At 57.4% G+C, this 14,703-nt stretch overlaps 3 protein-coding genes across 3 annotated transcripts; 2 read left to right on the top strand and 1 right to left on the bottom strand.

Annotated features, from left to right (window-relative positions):
• Window positions 1-656: 656 nt before the first annotated feature.
• Window positions 657-4,161, bottom strand: K452DRAFT_243261 (uncharacterized protein). The gene is made up of 6 exons (XM_033537902.1): window positions 3,808-4,161; window positions 3,652-3,749; window positions 3,386-3,599; window positions 2,728-3,333; window positions 2,427-2,675; window positions 657-2,375 (listed from the first exon to the last, which is right to left on the bottom strand). Exons 1-6 carry the CDS (start codon window positions 3,970-3,972, stop codon window positions 1,146-1,148), a joined length of 2,562 nt encoding a protein of 853 aa, XP_033401048.1. The 5' UTR covers window positions 3,973-4,161; the 3' UTR covers window positions 657-1,145.
• Window positions 4,162-4,880: 719 nt separating this feature from the next.
• On the top strand, window positions 4,881-11,863 carry K452DRAFT_294991 (uncharacterized protein; the record flags this gene model as incomplete). The annotated part of the gene is made up of 7 exons (XM_033541763.1): window positions 4,881-6,638; window positions 6,689-7,424; window positions 7,480-7,724; window positions 7,774-9,817; window positions 9,870-10,636; window positions 10,684-11,003; window positions 11,053-11,863. The coding sequence occupies 7 exons, from the start codon at window positions 4,881-4,883 to the stop codon at window positions 11,861-11,863; spliced, it is 6,681 nt and encodes a 2,226-aa protein (XP_033401047.1).
• Window positions 11,864-12,549: 686 nt separating this feature from the next.
• On the top strand, window positions 12,550-14,171 carry K452DRAFT_118544 (uncharacterized protein). The gene has a single exon (XM_033535146.1). It carries the CDS (start codon window positions 13,012-13,014, stop codon window positions 14,077-14,079), a length of 1,068 nt encoding a protein of 355 aa, XP_033401046.1. The 5' UTR covers window positions 12,550-13,011; the 3' UTR covers window positions 14,080-14,171.
• The last annotated feature ends 532 nt before the right edge of the window (window positions 14,172-14,703 follow it).

The raw sequence follows: 14,703 nt of genomic DNA, 5'->3' as shown, positions 1-14,703 counted from the left end.
ACCACAGCGTTGCACGTGGCCGCGCATTCTAAGCTCATAGGCCCAGACGAGCGTACTAGGCATGTGCGTGGTAAGTGCGAGCCTTACGATCGTCGCCGTGTGCGTGGCCGATAACCCGGATGCGCACATGCGGTGTGCGTGGCGCGTGCCGGGTCCCGGGTCGGTGGGAGCGTGGGTGTGGTGGTGTAAAGATACGGGATTGTGACGGGTAAAACTGGGTTTTATAGGCGGTGGTGTGGAGACTGGGGAGGGTAGTAGAGTTAGCGTGGTTTGGTGTGTTTATTTATACTGTGCTGGGCCCCATCTAGAGTATAAACGTTGAAGTCTTGAAGAACCGCTCCGCGGCACCAACACAACCAACACTGCAGTGAGCGACTCGCAAAGCGAACGAAGACAAAGCAGCCTGTACAAGTTGCCCTCAGTCGCGGTTCTTATACCGCAAAATAAGGATCCGCTTTCCTCCCTCCCAACCCACCTCGCTCCATAGCACTAGCTTCTCGCTGCGCTCAAACTGCAAACACAAACACTCATCAGATCTCCTTCCATAGTCACAAACACTTCTACTCACACCCCACTCCCTCATTATCAGTCACGCATCCACACAGCATCTCCAACCAACCCCACATTTCCCATCCAAAACCGCACACGAACGCATTCAAGTTATTCTATTCTTATATTTATTAAACTACGCCGCCCCTCCACAGGTAGGTAGGTAGGTGGCTCGGCTGCCACCACACCCATCGAACGAGGCAAGCTTACCGTACATACATATATCTACTACGAAGGACCCAGACAGCGTACAAAGACAGTCAGGGGCGCCACAGCCGTTGCCAAAGACCGTAGCTGCTACCCATGTAGCAGGCGAGGCAAAGTCTAAAAAATGCTGACAGCCCGCTACACGCGCGCACGCTGTGGCACCCTGGTACCAGAAGCTTGACCGTACAAAGCCCAAGCATCTTGCTACTAACCTGTTGTTGTTTTTGTCTACACACAGCGCAACCCCGCCGGGACACGAGCACGCAAAATCAGACACGCAGAATCAGACGCGCAAAGTCCCGGATACGTGGTGGACCATGCGCGCAGACTCCACTAACAATCAGTGTCGACTTGGCAAGCCTGCCCAATCACGTCCCGCGACGTGAGTGTCACTGCTGTCCAGAGGCTGAGGTCCCAGAGGCGCCATCCTCAGCCACTTTCGGCGCCGCACCAGCGTCCGCACTGTTCACCATCGTATCCGTGCCAGCGTAAGCGCTGACGTCGACGGCGGCTGCGGCTGCGGGCGTAGCAGCAGAGGCTGGTAATCCCTCGACGCGCGGCCGCTCGGGCGTCATTTTCTTGCTGGGCGGGGTGAGGATGGTCGGGCTCGTGCTGGGTGCCAGCGGCGCGACCGGTGGCAGCACCGGCGTCTCCGAAATGTCATGGCTTCCCGTCGGCTTGGCGCTGTCGTGCTTCTCGGGCGAGATGCCCGTCGACGGCTCCGGCAGCAAGTCCGACGACGTGTCGACCGGCCTTTGCGACGGCGTCGAGTGCTGCTGCGGCGGCGAGGATGCCTGCTTCATGGGTGAGAAGGACGGCCGCTGCGCTGAAAGCGGCGGCTGGAATGAGGTGTTTGGGCTGGAAAAGGGCGCAGCTATGGGGTGACCATTCGGCTGGTAGGGTGACGAGAACGAGGGGGCCTTGACAGGAGAAGGGGCACCGTAGCCTGATGATGATGGTCGCTGGGGATCCATGGGCTCCTGTCCAGGCGCTTGGGGTGTAGGTCGGCTAGGGGATGGCGCGCCTTGGGGAAGGCCGTTCGAGTATGGCTGTCCATGATTAAAGGACGGAAGCGGGAACTGAGGTGCTCCAGACATAAATGGATTGGAGCCATATATGCCAGCGTTGGGTTGCGGCTTCGGAAGCACTGGTGTCGATTCGCCAAGAGTGGAGTGCGAACTGTAGCCAGAACTGCGGCGCTGAAGGCCTGGGGGACCGGAGGACTGACCATGCGGAGACAGGCTCGGCCCATTAAGCAGGCCGTTGGGTGACGGTTGAGTGCGTGGCGGGAAGTCGAAAGTCATTGCGAGACTAGGAGACGGCTTGGATGGTGAAGGAGCCACTGCAGAAGGCTTTGTTGGGGAACTGTCCCCATGTGACTTGGGCGAAGCCGAAGCGCCAATGCGAAGCTTGAGAGGAGGCAACTTAGGCTGGGCTGCTTCATCCGTCTTGTTGCTCTCTACCGACCCTTCTTTCTTCACCTCTGCGCTCTTTCGTTTGCAATCGCCGCAGACAAAATGGAAGTCGTCCCTTTCGGCTTGAGATTGTGCAATCCCATGACAGGCACTATGCTGCCATACATTACATTTCTCGCAAGCGATACTGTGCGTGCCATCGTCCTGCGATAAGTTAGTGGCAGACTGAGTGAGCGGCATGGAAGGCTTGTTTACAAGATTCTCCCCGTGGACGCCGCACACGCAGCAGTCGAAGACCCAGTTATCCTCCTCCTGAGCCATCTTCTCAAGCTCCTTCTGTCGCCTTGCCATCTCGGCCTTGAGGTGCCGCTCCGATAGCCGCGCTTCGTTGCTCTCAGCCCTACTCCGGTCTTCGAGCTTTTTCAGCTCTTCTTCGTGCAAGATGCGTCGGACTTCGCGTTCTTTCAAGCGCTGCTCACGCGTCATCATGCGGGACTCGCGGGCCTACATGTGGTCAACCTGATGAACATCAACTGGGAAAGGAATGAGTGCATACCTCCTCCATATTATGCTGTTTTTCTTGCTCCTTCTTCGCCATCTCCAGATCGGCAACGCGCTTCTTCTCAGCTTCTTCAGCCATTTGCAGCTCCTTTTGCTTCTCCATGCGGCCTGCAATCCGGCTTGAGCGCTTGGCGTGAGCGAGCTTTTCGAGGTTCTCCAGTTCCTTCTGTTTTCTCAGCGCCTTCGCCCGTTGTTGCTCGGCTCTCTTTTCGAGAACGGGCATAACATCGGCTTCCAAGCTCTTGACCAACGCCTTCTCATTGGGATCCCTGCTCCTCCGTATCGAGCTGACAAAGTTCTGATACTCCTCCAATGTCACCGCAATACATTCCCACTTATAGCCGCCAAATGTGTCGGGCTCGCTATTCTTTTCCTCCTTGACCGCGTCTTCCTCGTCTTCATCCTCCGCAGCGCTGTCTTGGGGCGGCGTCGAAAGCTTCCTGCGCTTGGTGCCTCGTGTCGGCTTTCCTTTCCTAGCTCTGGGCTTGGCCTTGGCTTTGGGCGCGGCAGGGAGCGGAGGGTCAGTGCGACGGTACAGGCGATCATCATCGAAGACAAAGTATGTGCGGTCCTCAGAATCCCAGCCGATGGGGTCAACGCGCTAGTAAGATGTCAGCGTGACCAAATGTGGTTGCATCGGTAGAGTCACCCACCCACTGAGTCTGCTCCGCGTCCTTTTCGGGCATGCGCTCACGGATGCGATCGGCATTGTTCAGGGTCCAGGTCGAGAGCTGGTGCAGCACTCGAATCTTGGTGAAAGTGTCAAAGTCGTCGAACTTTTTGGGGACCTCGTCGGTGCCGTAAGGGTTTCGGTGAGGAGCTTTTGCGACGAACTGGCGGCGGGTGTACTCGTCAAAGATCTCTAGCCTGGAGATGTATCAGTCGGGCTTCACCCATGGTCGCGGGCAAGACGACTCACGTCAATCCTCGATGCGACGAGACGAACTTGAGCAGAGCCAGGCCAATTTGCGCCAGCATCTCCGAGGGCGCGGGCTTGAGGCATTCGGCCTCGAACTCCTGTGGCCGAGTCAGCACGCGCTCTCCAAAAGGGCGGAGTGGTGGGGGGCGATCGTACGTCGATGTCAATGTCCTCGTCAATCTTCACCGCCGATCCGAAGATGTATATGTACTGCACGACGGAAGTATACTCCCACATGTTGCGCAGCTTCTCGAGCTTGGAGGGCTCGCGGGGCTCGGGCGGCTGCGGGGCATCGTCGCGGGCGCGCTTCCGTGCAGGCATGGTGATGGCGGGCAGCAGCGACGCGTTTGCGGCGACTCGGACGGGGGCCGGGGGTGTGCGCGCAGCAGCAGTCGGGGGCCGAAGACCTTCACGGGCCGGAGGGCGCGTGATGCGGGATAGCGATCAGGGCTTGGGCGATGGAGTCGGGATTGCGCGTGGGTTTGCGTGGGGTCGTTGTCAGGGTGGGTGTGACGGGGGAGTTTGGCAACAAAGGTCCAAGTCCAGAATAATTCCACAAGAGCACAGGCGGCCCATCGTCACGTCGCCGCAAAGACACGCTAGTGGCTTGGCAGCGCCGCCCTTGGAGCCCTTGCGGCTTATGAGACGGCTCACGGCACACGCTTGGCCAGGGCTGCGCTTCGACCCATTCCTACGCCAGTCGTCTTGATTCAGAAGAAGCCAGAATACGGGCTTGCGAAACAATACCCGACTTCACCGTCGGACGTGCCCGAGAGTAGGTCAAGCGGGGCGGCCAAAAATAGTGAGAGGGGGAGCTTGGATGTCAACTGTGGCTTGTCCCGGTCCCTGGGCGGCTGAAACCGCCTGCCTCGTATGCGCAATCGCCCGGGGCTACGTGCGATCGCCGCCAGCCAGAGACATTTCCACGCTACATCTCCCGCCAGCCCTGCCCTTCTTCTCTTCCTCAACTTATTTCGACCCGCCCTCCTGCCTCCTCCCCCGCCGTAAAGCCAGTCCCCGCCGCTAAGCCCGCCCGACCCAGACTGTCGTTTCCTCCTGAGCCTGACCCCGGCGCGCTGATCGCCCGTCCCACCAGCCCAACGCTCTTTACCCCAGATTCGAGCTGCCTTGGTCCCTCCTCGCGCGCGCCCCCCACTACAATCGCCCTCGACGCGCCCTGATGCCGCCTTGGCCTTGACCAACAGCTTAGAAAGGGCCGTCGTCTCGCAATGGCGGACCGCGAAGGAACCAGTCATGGACGGGATCAGTCCGCGCCGCAATCGATACCTCTGCAGGACCTCAGCCGGCCCCCTGATGCCAACGACGACCCTGCCGCGCGCGGCCTGCAACACCGGAGGACCATAAGCGACCGGACGAGGAGCTTGCTGGGCACTCGAGACTCGCGCAACGCCAGGTATGCGCCCATCGCCGAGAGAGATCCGGATGGCAGGCCGTCACCACCACAGCTGTCAACCCAGGATTACAGTGACACCGCACCGAATACCGTTGGAGGAGCCTCGTCGTACAGCCCAGTTGGAGATGCTGGCGCCTTCCAAGAAGCCATGGGCTTTGCGGGCTTGTCCTTTGGAAACAACTCTCAGTCCCGCCAACGCCCTACGATAACGACGAATACGAATCTGCGAAGCCCACCACCACCAATTCTCTTGACGCCAAACGATGACGATCCTTACGGTGACCCGTACCCCCGACAGAGCTCGGAACAAAGCCAGAGCTATTTCCCGGTCGACGACTCAGACACGGCGCGTTTGACTGACACTCGCCATCTTACTCCGATAAGTGGCGCCGAGCCCATGACGCCGATAGCCCAGACGGGTCGCTCCAGCTTCCAGAGCATACGTTTCCTGACGCCGGATCGAGCGTCCGTGTCGCCCAACGCACGGCTTGGCGATGACCTTCACCAAGCGGAAAACGGGCTTCGCATATCGACTCGTGGGCTCGGGCGCTCCGACACTTCCGATACTGCTGGCTCGCGGCATAGGTCATTGTCGCCTTCCTCGGCCGGATCGCCTCTGCGGAGGGCAGGAACAATGATGAGGAACATCTCTCAGCGTGTTGTTAACTTGAGTAACGAGTCCGAGCTCATCGAACAAAGCATCCGCAGAAAGTCCTCCATTAGGAAGGACGAGCCCGAGCCTTCGCCGCAACTGCGACCAGGCAGCCCAGGACTTTTTGGCCTCGATGTTCCGCCCGGGTCTCCCGCTCTTTCTTTCGCGCCGGGATCGCCGCTCGAAAAGCTCCCTTCGCCCCTCTCGGCCAGCCGGCCCTTCAACTGGAAGATGCAGGCCAATCCCTTGAAGGGCAAGTCTTTGGGAGTCTTCCCACCGGACAGCTCCATTAGGATGAGGCTGTGCGATGTATTGACGCATCCAGCCACGGAGCCGGTGCTCCTGGTGCTAATCATCATGCAAATAATCCTTCTGACGATCGATTCGGCTCGCAATGTTTTCGATTACCCTCGATCGCCCCACTGGGGGGATACCTGGATCGACTACGGTCTTTTGGGCCTGTTCGTGGTATACACCATCGAAACCATCATTCGTATAATCGTGTCTGGTTTCTTCTTCAATCCCATTGAATACAGCACGATAAATCGCCAACTCGGCGTTCGGCAAGCGTTGATCAACAAAGGAAAGTCGCTCTTTACCTCGCCCCAACGCCAGCCGTCGGTGAAGCGCGTGGGGTCTACCTTCCCTCCAGAGCAGCCGTCGATCATTAGGTCTTTCACCACCACCACGCTAGATCCAGGAGACCCGGCCAACTTCCGCCAACAGCAGCGTATAAGACTCTCACATCGAGCTTTCCTGCGTCATTCGTTTAACCGATTGGATTTTGTCGCGGTGGTGTCGTTCTGGATAAGTTTCGTCATTGGAGTATTCGGCGTCGAATCTTCCCATCATGCCTACGTATTCCGGATGCTGAGCTGCTTGCGGATTCTTAGACTCCTTGGTCTGACCAGTGGCACAACGGTATGCATGTTCTCGCAGTTGTTGAATTACTCGACTCACATGTTTTACAGGTAATTCTTCGAAGTTTGAAAAGGGCTGCTCCTTTGCTGGTAAACGTTGGGTTCCTCATAGGCTTCTTCTGGCTCCTGTTCGGAATCGTAGGTGTCCAAAGCTTCAAATCGAGTTTCAGACGCACCTGTGTCTGGGTCGATCCAGAAGGCAAGCAAGACAATTACACGAGCGATCAGTTTTGTGGAGGTTATCTCGATCAGTCTGGCAACCAAATGCCCTGGATTACAGCGGACGGAGTACCTGGCGCGGAGAAGCACAAGGGATACTTATGCCCTGTAAACTCCTATTGCGTCGAGGGAGACAGCCCTCATAACGGCACACAGAGTTTCGACAACATCTTCCAATCTCTAGAGCTCGTCTTTATCATCATGACCTCTAACACGTTTTCGGATTTAATGTACAGTGTTGCCGATAGCGACTATCTCGCTGCCTGCATTTACTTTGCATTTGGCATCGTTATCATGGCCTTGTGGCTTCTCAACTTGCTTATCGCTGTCATTACCTCCTCGTTCCAGGTCATCCGCGACGAGAGTAAGACTAGTGCTTTCACCGCTCAAGTGGTGGATGGAGCCCCTGATGAGAACGAACAAAATGCGGCTCCGGCCAAGAAAGAGAGCACCATTCTGCGCGGCTACAAAACGACCGGCTGGTTCTGGTTGCTTGTCATCACTTACGGCCTGATCTGCCAGGCGTTGCGGAGCGCCGAGATGAGTGAACGACGCTCGACTTTCATTGGTAGGCCATCATTTCCTTGGAGCGATTCAATTGATATGTCAACTGATATTTTCAGACCGCTCCGAAACAATTGTAACTCTCGCTCTTCTTTTTGAGATCATCCTTCGCTTTGTTGCCGATTGGAGGCATTTCCATCGCAGTCGAAGGAACATGTTCGACTTGGGGCTTGCTATCATCACCACCGTTATCCAGCTCCCCTCTGTCAAGGCAAATGAAAACGCTTATGCCTGGTTGACGGTTTTTCAAATCCTCCGAATCTACCGCATCGTCTTGGCCTGGTCGATAACGCGTGAGCTTACCGTAAGTTTTCTTCCTATCTTTCATAGCCGCCAATTTCTAACTTCTGCAGATGACTGTTTTGGGAAATGTCACCGGTCTGCTAAACCTTATTCTCTTCGTGTTCCTCTTGACGTACCTTGCGGCGATCTTCGCCGCACAAATATTTCGTGGCGAACTCCCCAGAGAGGCGGACGGTGAAGTTCTCGAAGTCTCATTTTTCAACATTTTCAACGCGTTTCTAGGAATGTACCAGTGTTTGTCGAGTGAAAATTGGACCGACATTCTCTACAACGTCACGAGTTACGAAGTCGCTTACAACACCGGCTGGATTGGGGCGGCGTTCCTGATCATTTGGTACATTCTCGCCAACTTCATCGTCCTGAACATGTTCATTGCTGTCATTCAGGAAAGTTTTGATGTCTCCGAAGATGAGAAGCGCCTGCAACAAGTCAAGGCCTTTTTGCATCAGAAAGAAATAGGCGGGGCCGGTTCTGGTAATCTCTCGTTGTCGACCATCTTCAAACTCGGACAAGCGGCCAGTCGCCGTAAAGACCCTCTCGACTACGGTACAGCTGCCACGGAAATGCTTCTTAAAGACGCGGTCGTTCGAGATTTCCTTGACGAGCCAGAGCAGCCGCTTCTTGCGGGCGGGGAGCATGGTCACGCAGAGGCGCACGCAGCAAACCAAGCAGGCACCGTCAAAACAGGCGTGTGGTCCAGACTTTGGAGCCATTTTCTTCGCAGAGTCTGGCACAGAGAACCTAATCCCTTCTACGCTCGACTGGAATTTTCAAAGGCATATGAGGACCTCGATCCGCGTGAGATGGCCAAGGAAGTCGTATCGGCGACCGAGCGCCGGAAGAAGGCTCAACGGGACTACCTGCGAAAGTACCCCTCTTACAACGTCTCTCTGTTCTTGTTCAAGCCGCACAACCCCATAAGGAAATTGTGTCAACGCTTTGTTGGCCCTGGACGTGGCGATGAACGGATTGAAGGTGTGGCTCCTTCAATTCCTATCTGGTACGCATTTTCTGCTTTCATCTATGCGGCCATTGTCGCCATGGTGTTGCTTGCTTGTGTCGCAACACCCGTCTACCAGAAAGAGTATTTCAAGACCCACGACTACACTGTCTACAACTGGTTCGTCTACACGGATTTGGCATTTGCCCTGGTGTTCACAACCGAAGCGCTCATCAAGGTCATTGCGGATGGCTTCTTCTGGACTCCCAACGCGTACTTTCGGAGTTCCTGGGGATTTATCGACGGTGTCGTGCTCATCACCCTTTGGATCGACGTTATAACTCTGCTGTACAACGAAGGAGACGTCTCGAGAGCCGTCGGAGCGTTCAAGGCCCTGAGGGCGCTGAGGCTGCTGAACGTAAGTGACAGTGCGCGAAACACCTTCCACCATGTCATTATCCGTGGCGGTTGGAAGGTCCTTTCGGCTGCATTCGTCTCGCTTAGTTTCCTCATTCCTTTTGCCATTTATGGCGTGAACCTCTTCAACGGCCGAATGCAATCGTGCAATGACGGCGACTCCGGAATCTTCGACCTTTCCGATTGCACTGGCGAGTATATGTCTTCGCCGTTCGATTGGGATGTTCTGGCGCCCCGAGTGGCTTCCAATCCCTTTTACGACTTTGACAATTTCGGCGACTCGCTCTTCATCCTTTTCCAGATTGTGTCGCAAGAAGGTTGGATCAGCGTCATGTGGTCCGCTCAAAGTATCACTGGTGTTTTTACGCAGCCTGAGCCGTTCGCCGCGCAAGGAAACGCAGTCTTCTTCGTTGTTTTCAACTTGCTCGGCGCCGTCTTCGTCTTGACGCTTTTCGTATCCGTCTTCATGCGCAACTACACTGAACAGACCGGAGTCGCATATCTGACCACAGATCAGCGTTCGTGGCTTGAATTGCGGAAGCTTCTTCGTCAGATTTCTCCATCGAAGAGGCCATCGTCAACGAAGAAGCGCGAGACATGGGAGGAGTGGTGCTATCGCCGAGCAGTGAGGAAGACCGGTAGGTGGCAGAGGTTCATAACGCTCGCACTCTGCTTCCACTTGCTTCTTCTCTGCCTGGAGTGGTACCCTGAGCCGTGGGAGTTCAGCCGAACACGAGGTGAGCGAGTTGCCCTAAATGACATGAACCACCTGAAGTTAATCAGATCTAGATTACGTATTCCTGTGCTTGACGCTGTTGTACATGAGCAATATCGCGATCCGCATCATTGGCTTGTCCTGGATGCGGTTCACGAGGAGCTCGTGGGACGTGTACTCCCTGTTCTCCGTCTCCGGCACGTTCGTCACCACAGTCCTGCTCCTGACAAACTTCAATTCCAATGCCTACGTTTCACTGCACAAGCTGTGTCTTGTGTCGATCGCTCTCCTTTTGATCCCACGGAACAATCAGCTCGACCAGCTTTTCAAAACGGCGGCAGCGTCAGTGGGTTCCATTGCCAACTTGCTGGCAACATGGTTCGTGTTGTTCCTTGTATACGCCATCGCGTTGACGCAGACGTTCAGTCTGACGCGCTTCGGTGAGAACGAGACGAACAACGTCAACTTCCGCACTGTGCCCAAGGCGCTCCTCTTTCTGTTCAAGATGAGTAGTGGTGAAGGCTGGAACGAAAACATGGAAGACTTTGCCAACATCGTGCCGCCGTTCTGCGTCGTGGGCGAGGAGTTCTATGACGGCGACTGCGGCAGCGCGGAGTGGGCTCGGTGCCTGTTCATCTCATGGAACGTGCTGAGCATGTATATTTTCATGAACCTGTTCGTGTCGCTGATCTACGAGTCCTTCTCGTACGTGTATCAGCGCAGTAGCGGTCTCTCCGTCATTAGCCGCGAGGAGATTCGTAGATTCAAGCAGGCATGGGCCGAATTCGATCCGCACGGCTCGGGCTACATTCCTCGGGAGAAACTGCCACGGCTGCTTGGAGTAAGTATTATAACAATGATTGTTAAGGCGTCGCTAACATCACGCAGGAACTTTCGGGTGTGTTTGAGATGCGCATTTACGATGGCGACTTTACAATCAGCAGGATCATCGAGGACTGCAGCAAGCCACCGCGGTCGTCGAGCCTGCCCGTCAATGGTGCAAAGGAGACGCCCGAGATCGACCTGGCCCTGCTCAACGAGCGACTCTCCCTCTTGCCGGTCGAGGAGATTCAGATGAGAAGAGAACGCATGAATGTCTTTTACGAAGAGATGCTGGTCGGCAGTGACCCCGACAAGGGTATCCAGTTCACGTCGCTCCTAATGACGCTGGCTCACTACAAGGTCATAAACGACAGCAAGAGCTTGCGGTACGTTTGCACCTCCTTTCCCTCGACTGACAGCACTGACACGTGGCAGACTGGAAGAATTCTTGCGTCGGCGTGCCCGACTGCAACGCGTCGAAGAGGCCGTCCGGCGCAACGTCGTGGTTGGATTCTTCGACACGTTGTACTGGTCGCGCCGCTTCCGCCGCGCTCTCGAGGCCAAGCGTGCGGGCCGGATGACGGCGGTGCCGCAGTTCGAGTTCACGGTGGTCGACGACCAGGACATTACGAGCGCACGGGAGCGTGGGGAGATGTACCTGCCGTCCCCGACGTTCGCGCCCAGCTTGGCGTCGTCGATCGACATCACATTGACGAGCTACGACGAGTTCCGCAATGCGGCGCGGTCGCGGTCGCCGTCACCGCCTGGATCGCCATTCGCCGAGGGCCTGCGCAGCCGAGCCAACAGCATCCAGATGACACCAGTGGCGAGCCAGGCCAACAGCATCCAGGTGTCGCCAATGCAATCACCGCTCAACAGCCCGACATTGACGCCGATGCGGGCGACTGGCGACAGCACGACGATGGAGAGTTTGTTCGCGGCGGAGCTGAGCCGGCCTCCAAGCCCGCTGGAGCGGTCGTCGATGGCGCGGTCGACGTCGATAGCGCAGTCGATTGGAGCGCGGTCGTCGGGATTGGCGCGGGCCAACACGGACTCGGAGGCGCAAGACACGGTATCTGGGTTGCGCGGAGCAGGCCCATCGACGTCGGCGGGCGAGCGTGCGGCGCCGCGTCGCAGCCGTCGGCACAGCAGCGTGTCGGCGCAGGACGTACTGGACGTGCTGGACAACTCGATCTGGGGCGAGAGTATCCGGCGCAGCTTCACGGTCAAACGGTCGCCGCGGTGATGGGGAGAATTTTTCTTTGTTTGATTACTCTACTTAATCTAGAAGGAAGAATGAGAAAAGGGCGGCGTCGGGAGATGAGGTGCGCGCGTGGGTCGCGTGGGGATGATCTAGGTAGAGCAGCGGCAGCACGCTGCATACTTTTGCTTTTTTGCATTTCCTTTTCTTTTCCTTTCTCTTCTCTTTTCCACCTGTTGCATGCGTGCAGGAGTTTTTTTGTTTTTTAGTAGTAGGCATTTACCACGGGACGGATGGAGAGAGATGGAGGGGGAGAAGCATAGCGACGGCGTTCATCTTCTTTGGCTGAGAGTCTTGGGGACTCTCTTGGCAGGCGGGGCGACTGGCTTGTTTTGTAGATGCAGCAATCCACGGTCGCCGCTTCCCCTCGCGTTGGCCTGCGACGTCGCTGCGTCGCACGCGGCCTAGCGCGTCTCAAGGCCCGGCAAATCCGCGACGCGCCTGAGACTCGAGGGGTCCGACGAGAGCCAAGTATAAACCAAGAGTGCCGCGTTGCCGTAGCTATTTCTATTGCTAACTACAGTGTCGTCGTCTTCTTCTTCGCCGTCGTCGTTGTCCAGGAGACACAAGACACACCACACACCACACACCACACACACCACGCACAACCACGACTATACACGAGCACCACACGCACCACACACCACACACACACGGGCGCACCACACGCACATACACTCACTCACCCTCACTCTCACCATTGTACTCTCCCTCTCCCCTCCCCCTCGTACCTACACCAATTTGCGCGCGGCCGGCCCCCGCAACAAAAAGTCCTCCATTCATCACTCCTACACACACCGCTTGAGCTGGCGGCGCGAACAGCACACCACACCGCACCACCCGTCCGCTGCTCCCTTGGACGGCGGCACCGCCCTCCGCACCGCGCTCCCTCTGCCGACCCCGGCCCCGGCCCGCCCCTCGAAGCAAACAAGATCCCCGCGGCCGCCCACCACCTGTTCTTAGGTGTGCGCCTCGCCTCGTTTCGCCGTTGTTCACCGTTCCTTCGTTGAAGCTTCGAGAAGCTGCTACCCTACTATCGCTGCTGTTTCGTTTTCGCCTTTCGCTACTCTTCCTCTCCGTAACTCGCTTGCGAATACTGCCGTCGTTTTTCTGCTGCCGCTGCTGCTGCTGCAATGCCTACCATGGCCACCGCCACCGCTACCGCTACCGCCGCCGACGCCGCCGTCGCCTCTACGGCTGCCGCGACGACGACGACGACGTCGATGAAGAAGACGCCGACTACGACGCCAATGACGACAAAGAATGCCACTACTACTACGCCCGCCGCATCCTCCGTCTTTTCACGCCCCTCGCTGCACCGTCTGCGGACTAGAGATCTGGCCGCGTCGTCGCGCGCCCGCTCCTCGCACGCCGCTGTCGCTGCCAGCGCAGCAACTGCTCCGGCCCCACACGCACCCCACTCCACGGGGCGCGACCCTGCTGCCGCCCCTCACCACCCTCACCACCACACTTCGACCCAGACGCAGACGCAGAGCTACGCCGACCAAGTCCAGCGGAGCAGCTATGCGGCTGTCTCGTCCTCATCCCTCGCGTCGTCCTCGTCTGACGAGCTCGTCTCGGACGCCTCGCCCTCGTCCTCGCCCGCCCGCTCCACGTGCACCTCCGCCACCAGCTACTCGGCGCACTACTGCGCGGCGCGGGCGTGGCCGCTGCCGCTGCCGCCGCTCGTAACGGCCGACGGCGTCGTCAGGCATCCGCGCACGTGCTCGGCGTCGTCAACGTCGTCGTGCGGCTCTATCGCCGCGGCGAGGGGCGCCGCCCTTGCGCCTCCTGCTCCTGTCTCTGCTTCTGCTTCTGCTTCTGCGACGTCCGCTGAGCCTACGGCTAAAACTCCGTCTACGCCTGCCTCCGCCTCCGCAGCAACGCTGCTCCCGGCCCCGCCCATGCCGCCGCTCCTGCGCCGCAAGCCAAGCCACCCACGACTGACGCCGTTCGCGGCCTTCAGTGCGGGATCCTCAGCCGGCGCAGCCGTGCCGTCGCCGTTCGAGAGCCCGACGTCGGTCGTGGAGCACGAGGACGCGGCGGCGGATGCGGAGGCCGAGGCCGAGGCGCAGCGGAAAGAGGCGAGTTTGCTGGAGTTGTTGGAGCCAAGGCCAGTGGGGCGTGCGGAGGCAAGGTTTGCGGGCATTGCGGAGGTGTTGGCTGGGGGGATGGGGGTCGGTGTGGGCGTATGTTTTTAGATGCGTGTGTGTGTGGTAATGGTCGTCGTTGTGTTGGTGTGAGGGGTTGTTGGTTGGTAGGTTTGTTACGTTATGTTCTTGGGTGATGGAGGCGCGCTCCCTCATCATCTTCATCATTCTTCTTCTGGTTGGGATGGTGCTTATATAGGGGGGTTTATTGGTTGGTTGGTTGGATGGATGATGGATGGATGAATGGATGGTTAGGAGGGATGGTCGGGATAGGGGAGGAAGGGTGGAGGGGGTTTTAGGGGTTGCTGCTCTGCTGTTGCTGGCCTTTCTTTGCATCTCTCTCCTTCTCTCTTCTCTTCTTCTTTCCCACCATCCGTCTTTCTATCCTTCCTTCCATTCCTTTCGATCAGCTGCGATTGATCGTTTGATGAATCGAACGGGATGAGATGGAATGGGATCACGCGACGCAGACGGGTCCCTGACGACGACGACGCGACGCGATATGCACGACGCCGACGACGACGACGACGACGTACGAACGGACGCACGTCTTTGATGTCGTGACGACGGACGTGCAGCTTATCGGTTTATCGGTTTAGCTATTTTATTGTTTATTTTTTTCCTCTCTCTCTTCCTCTCTCGCGTGCTCTTGGTTGCTTTTTCGGTTGCTCTTTG

Source organism: Aplosporella prunicola (assembly GCF_010093885.1).
Source record: "Aplosporella prunicola CBS 121167 unplaced genomic scaffold K452scaffold_4, whole genome shotgun sequence".
Lineage (NCBI taxonomy): Eukaryota > Fungi > Ascomycota > Dothideomycetes > Botryosphaeriales > Aplosporellaceae > Aplosporella > Aplosporella prunicola.
This window is presented reverse-complemented; position numbering and strand designations above follow the sequence as displayed.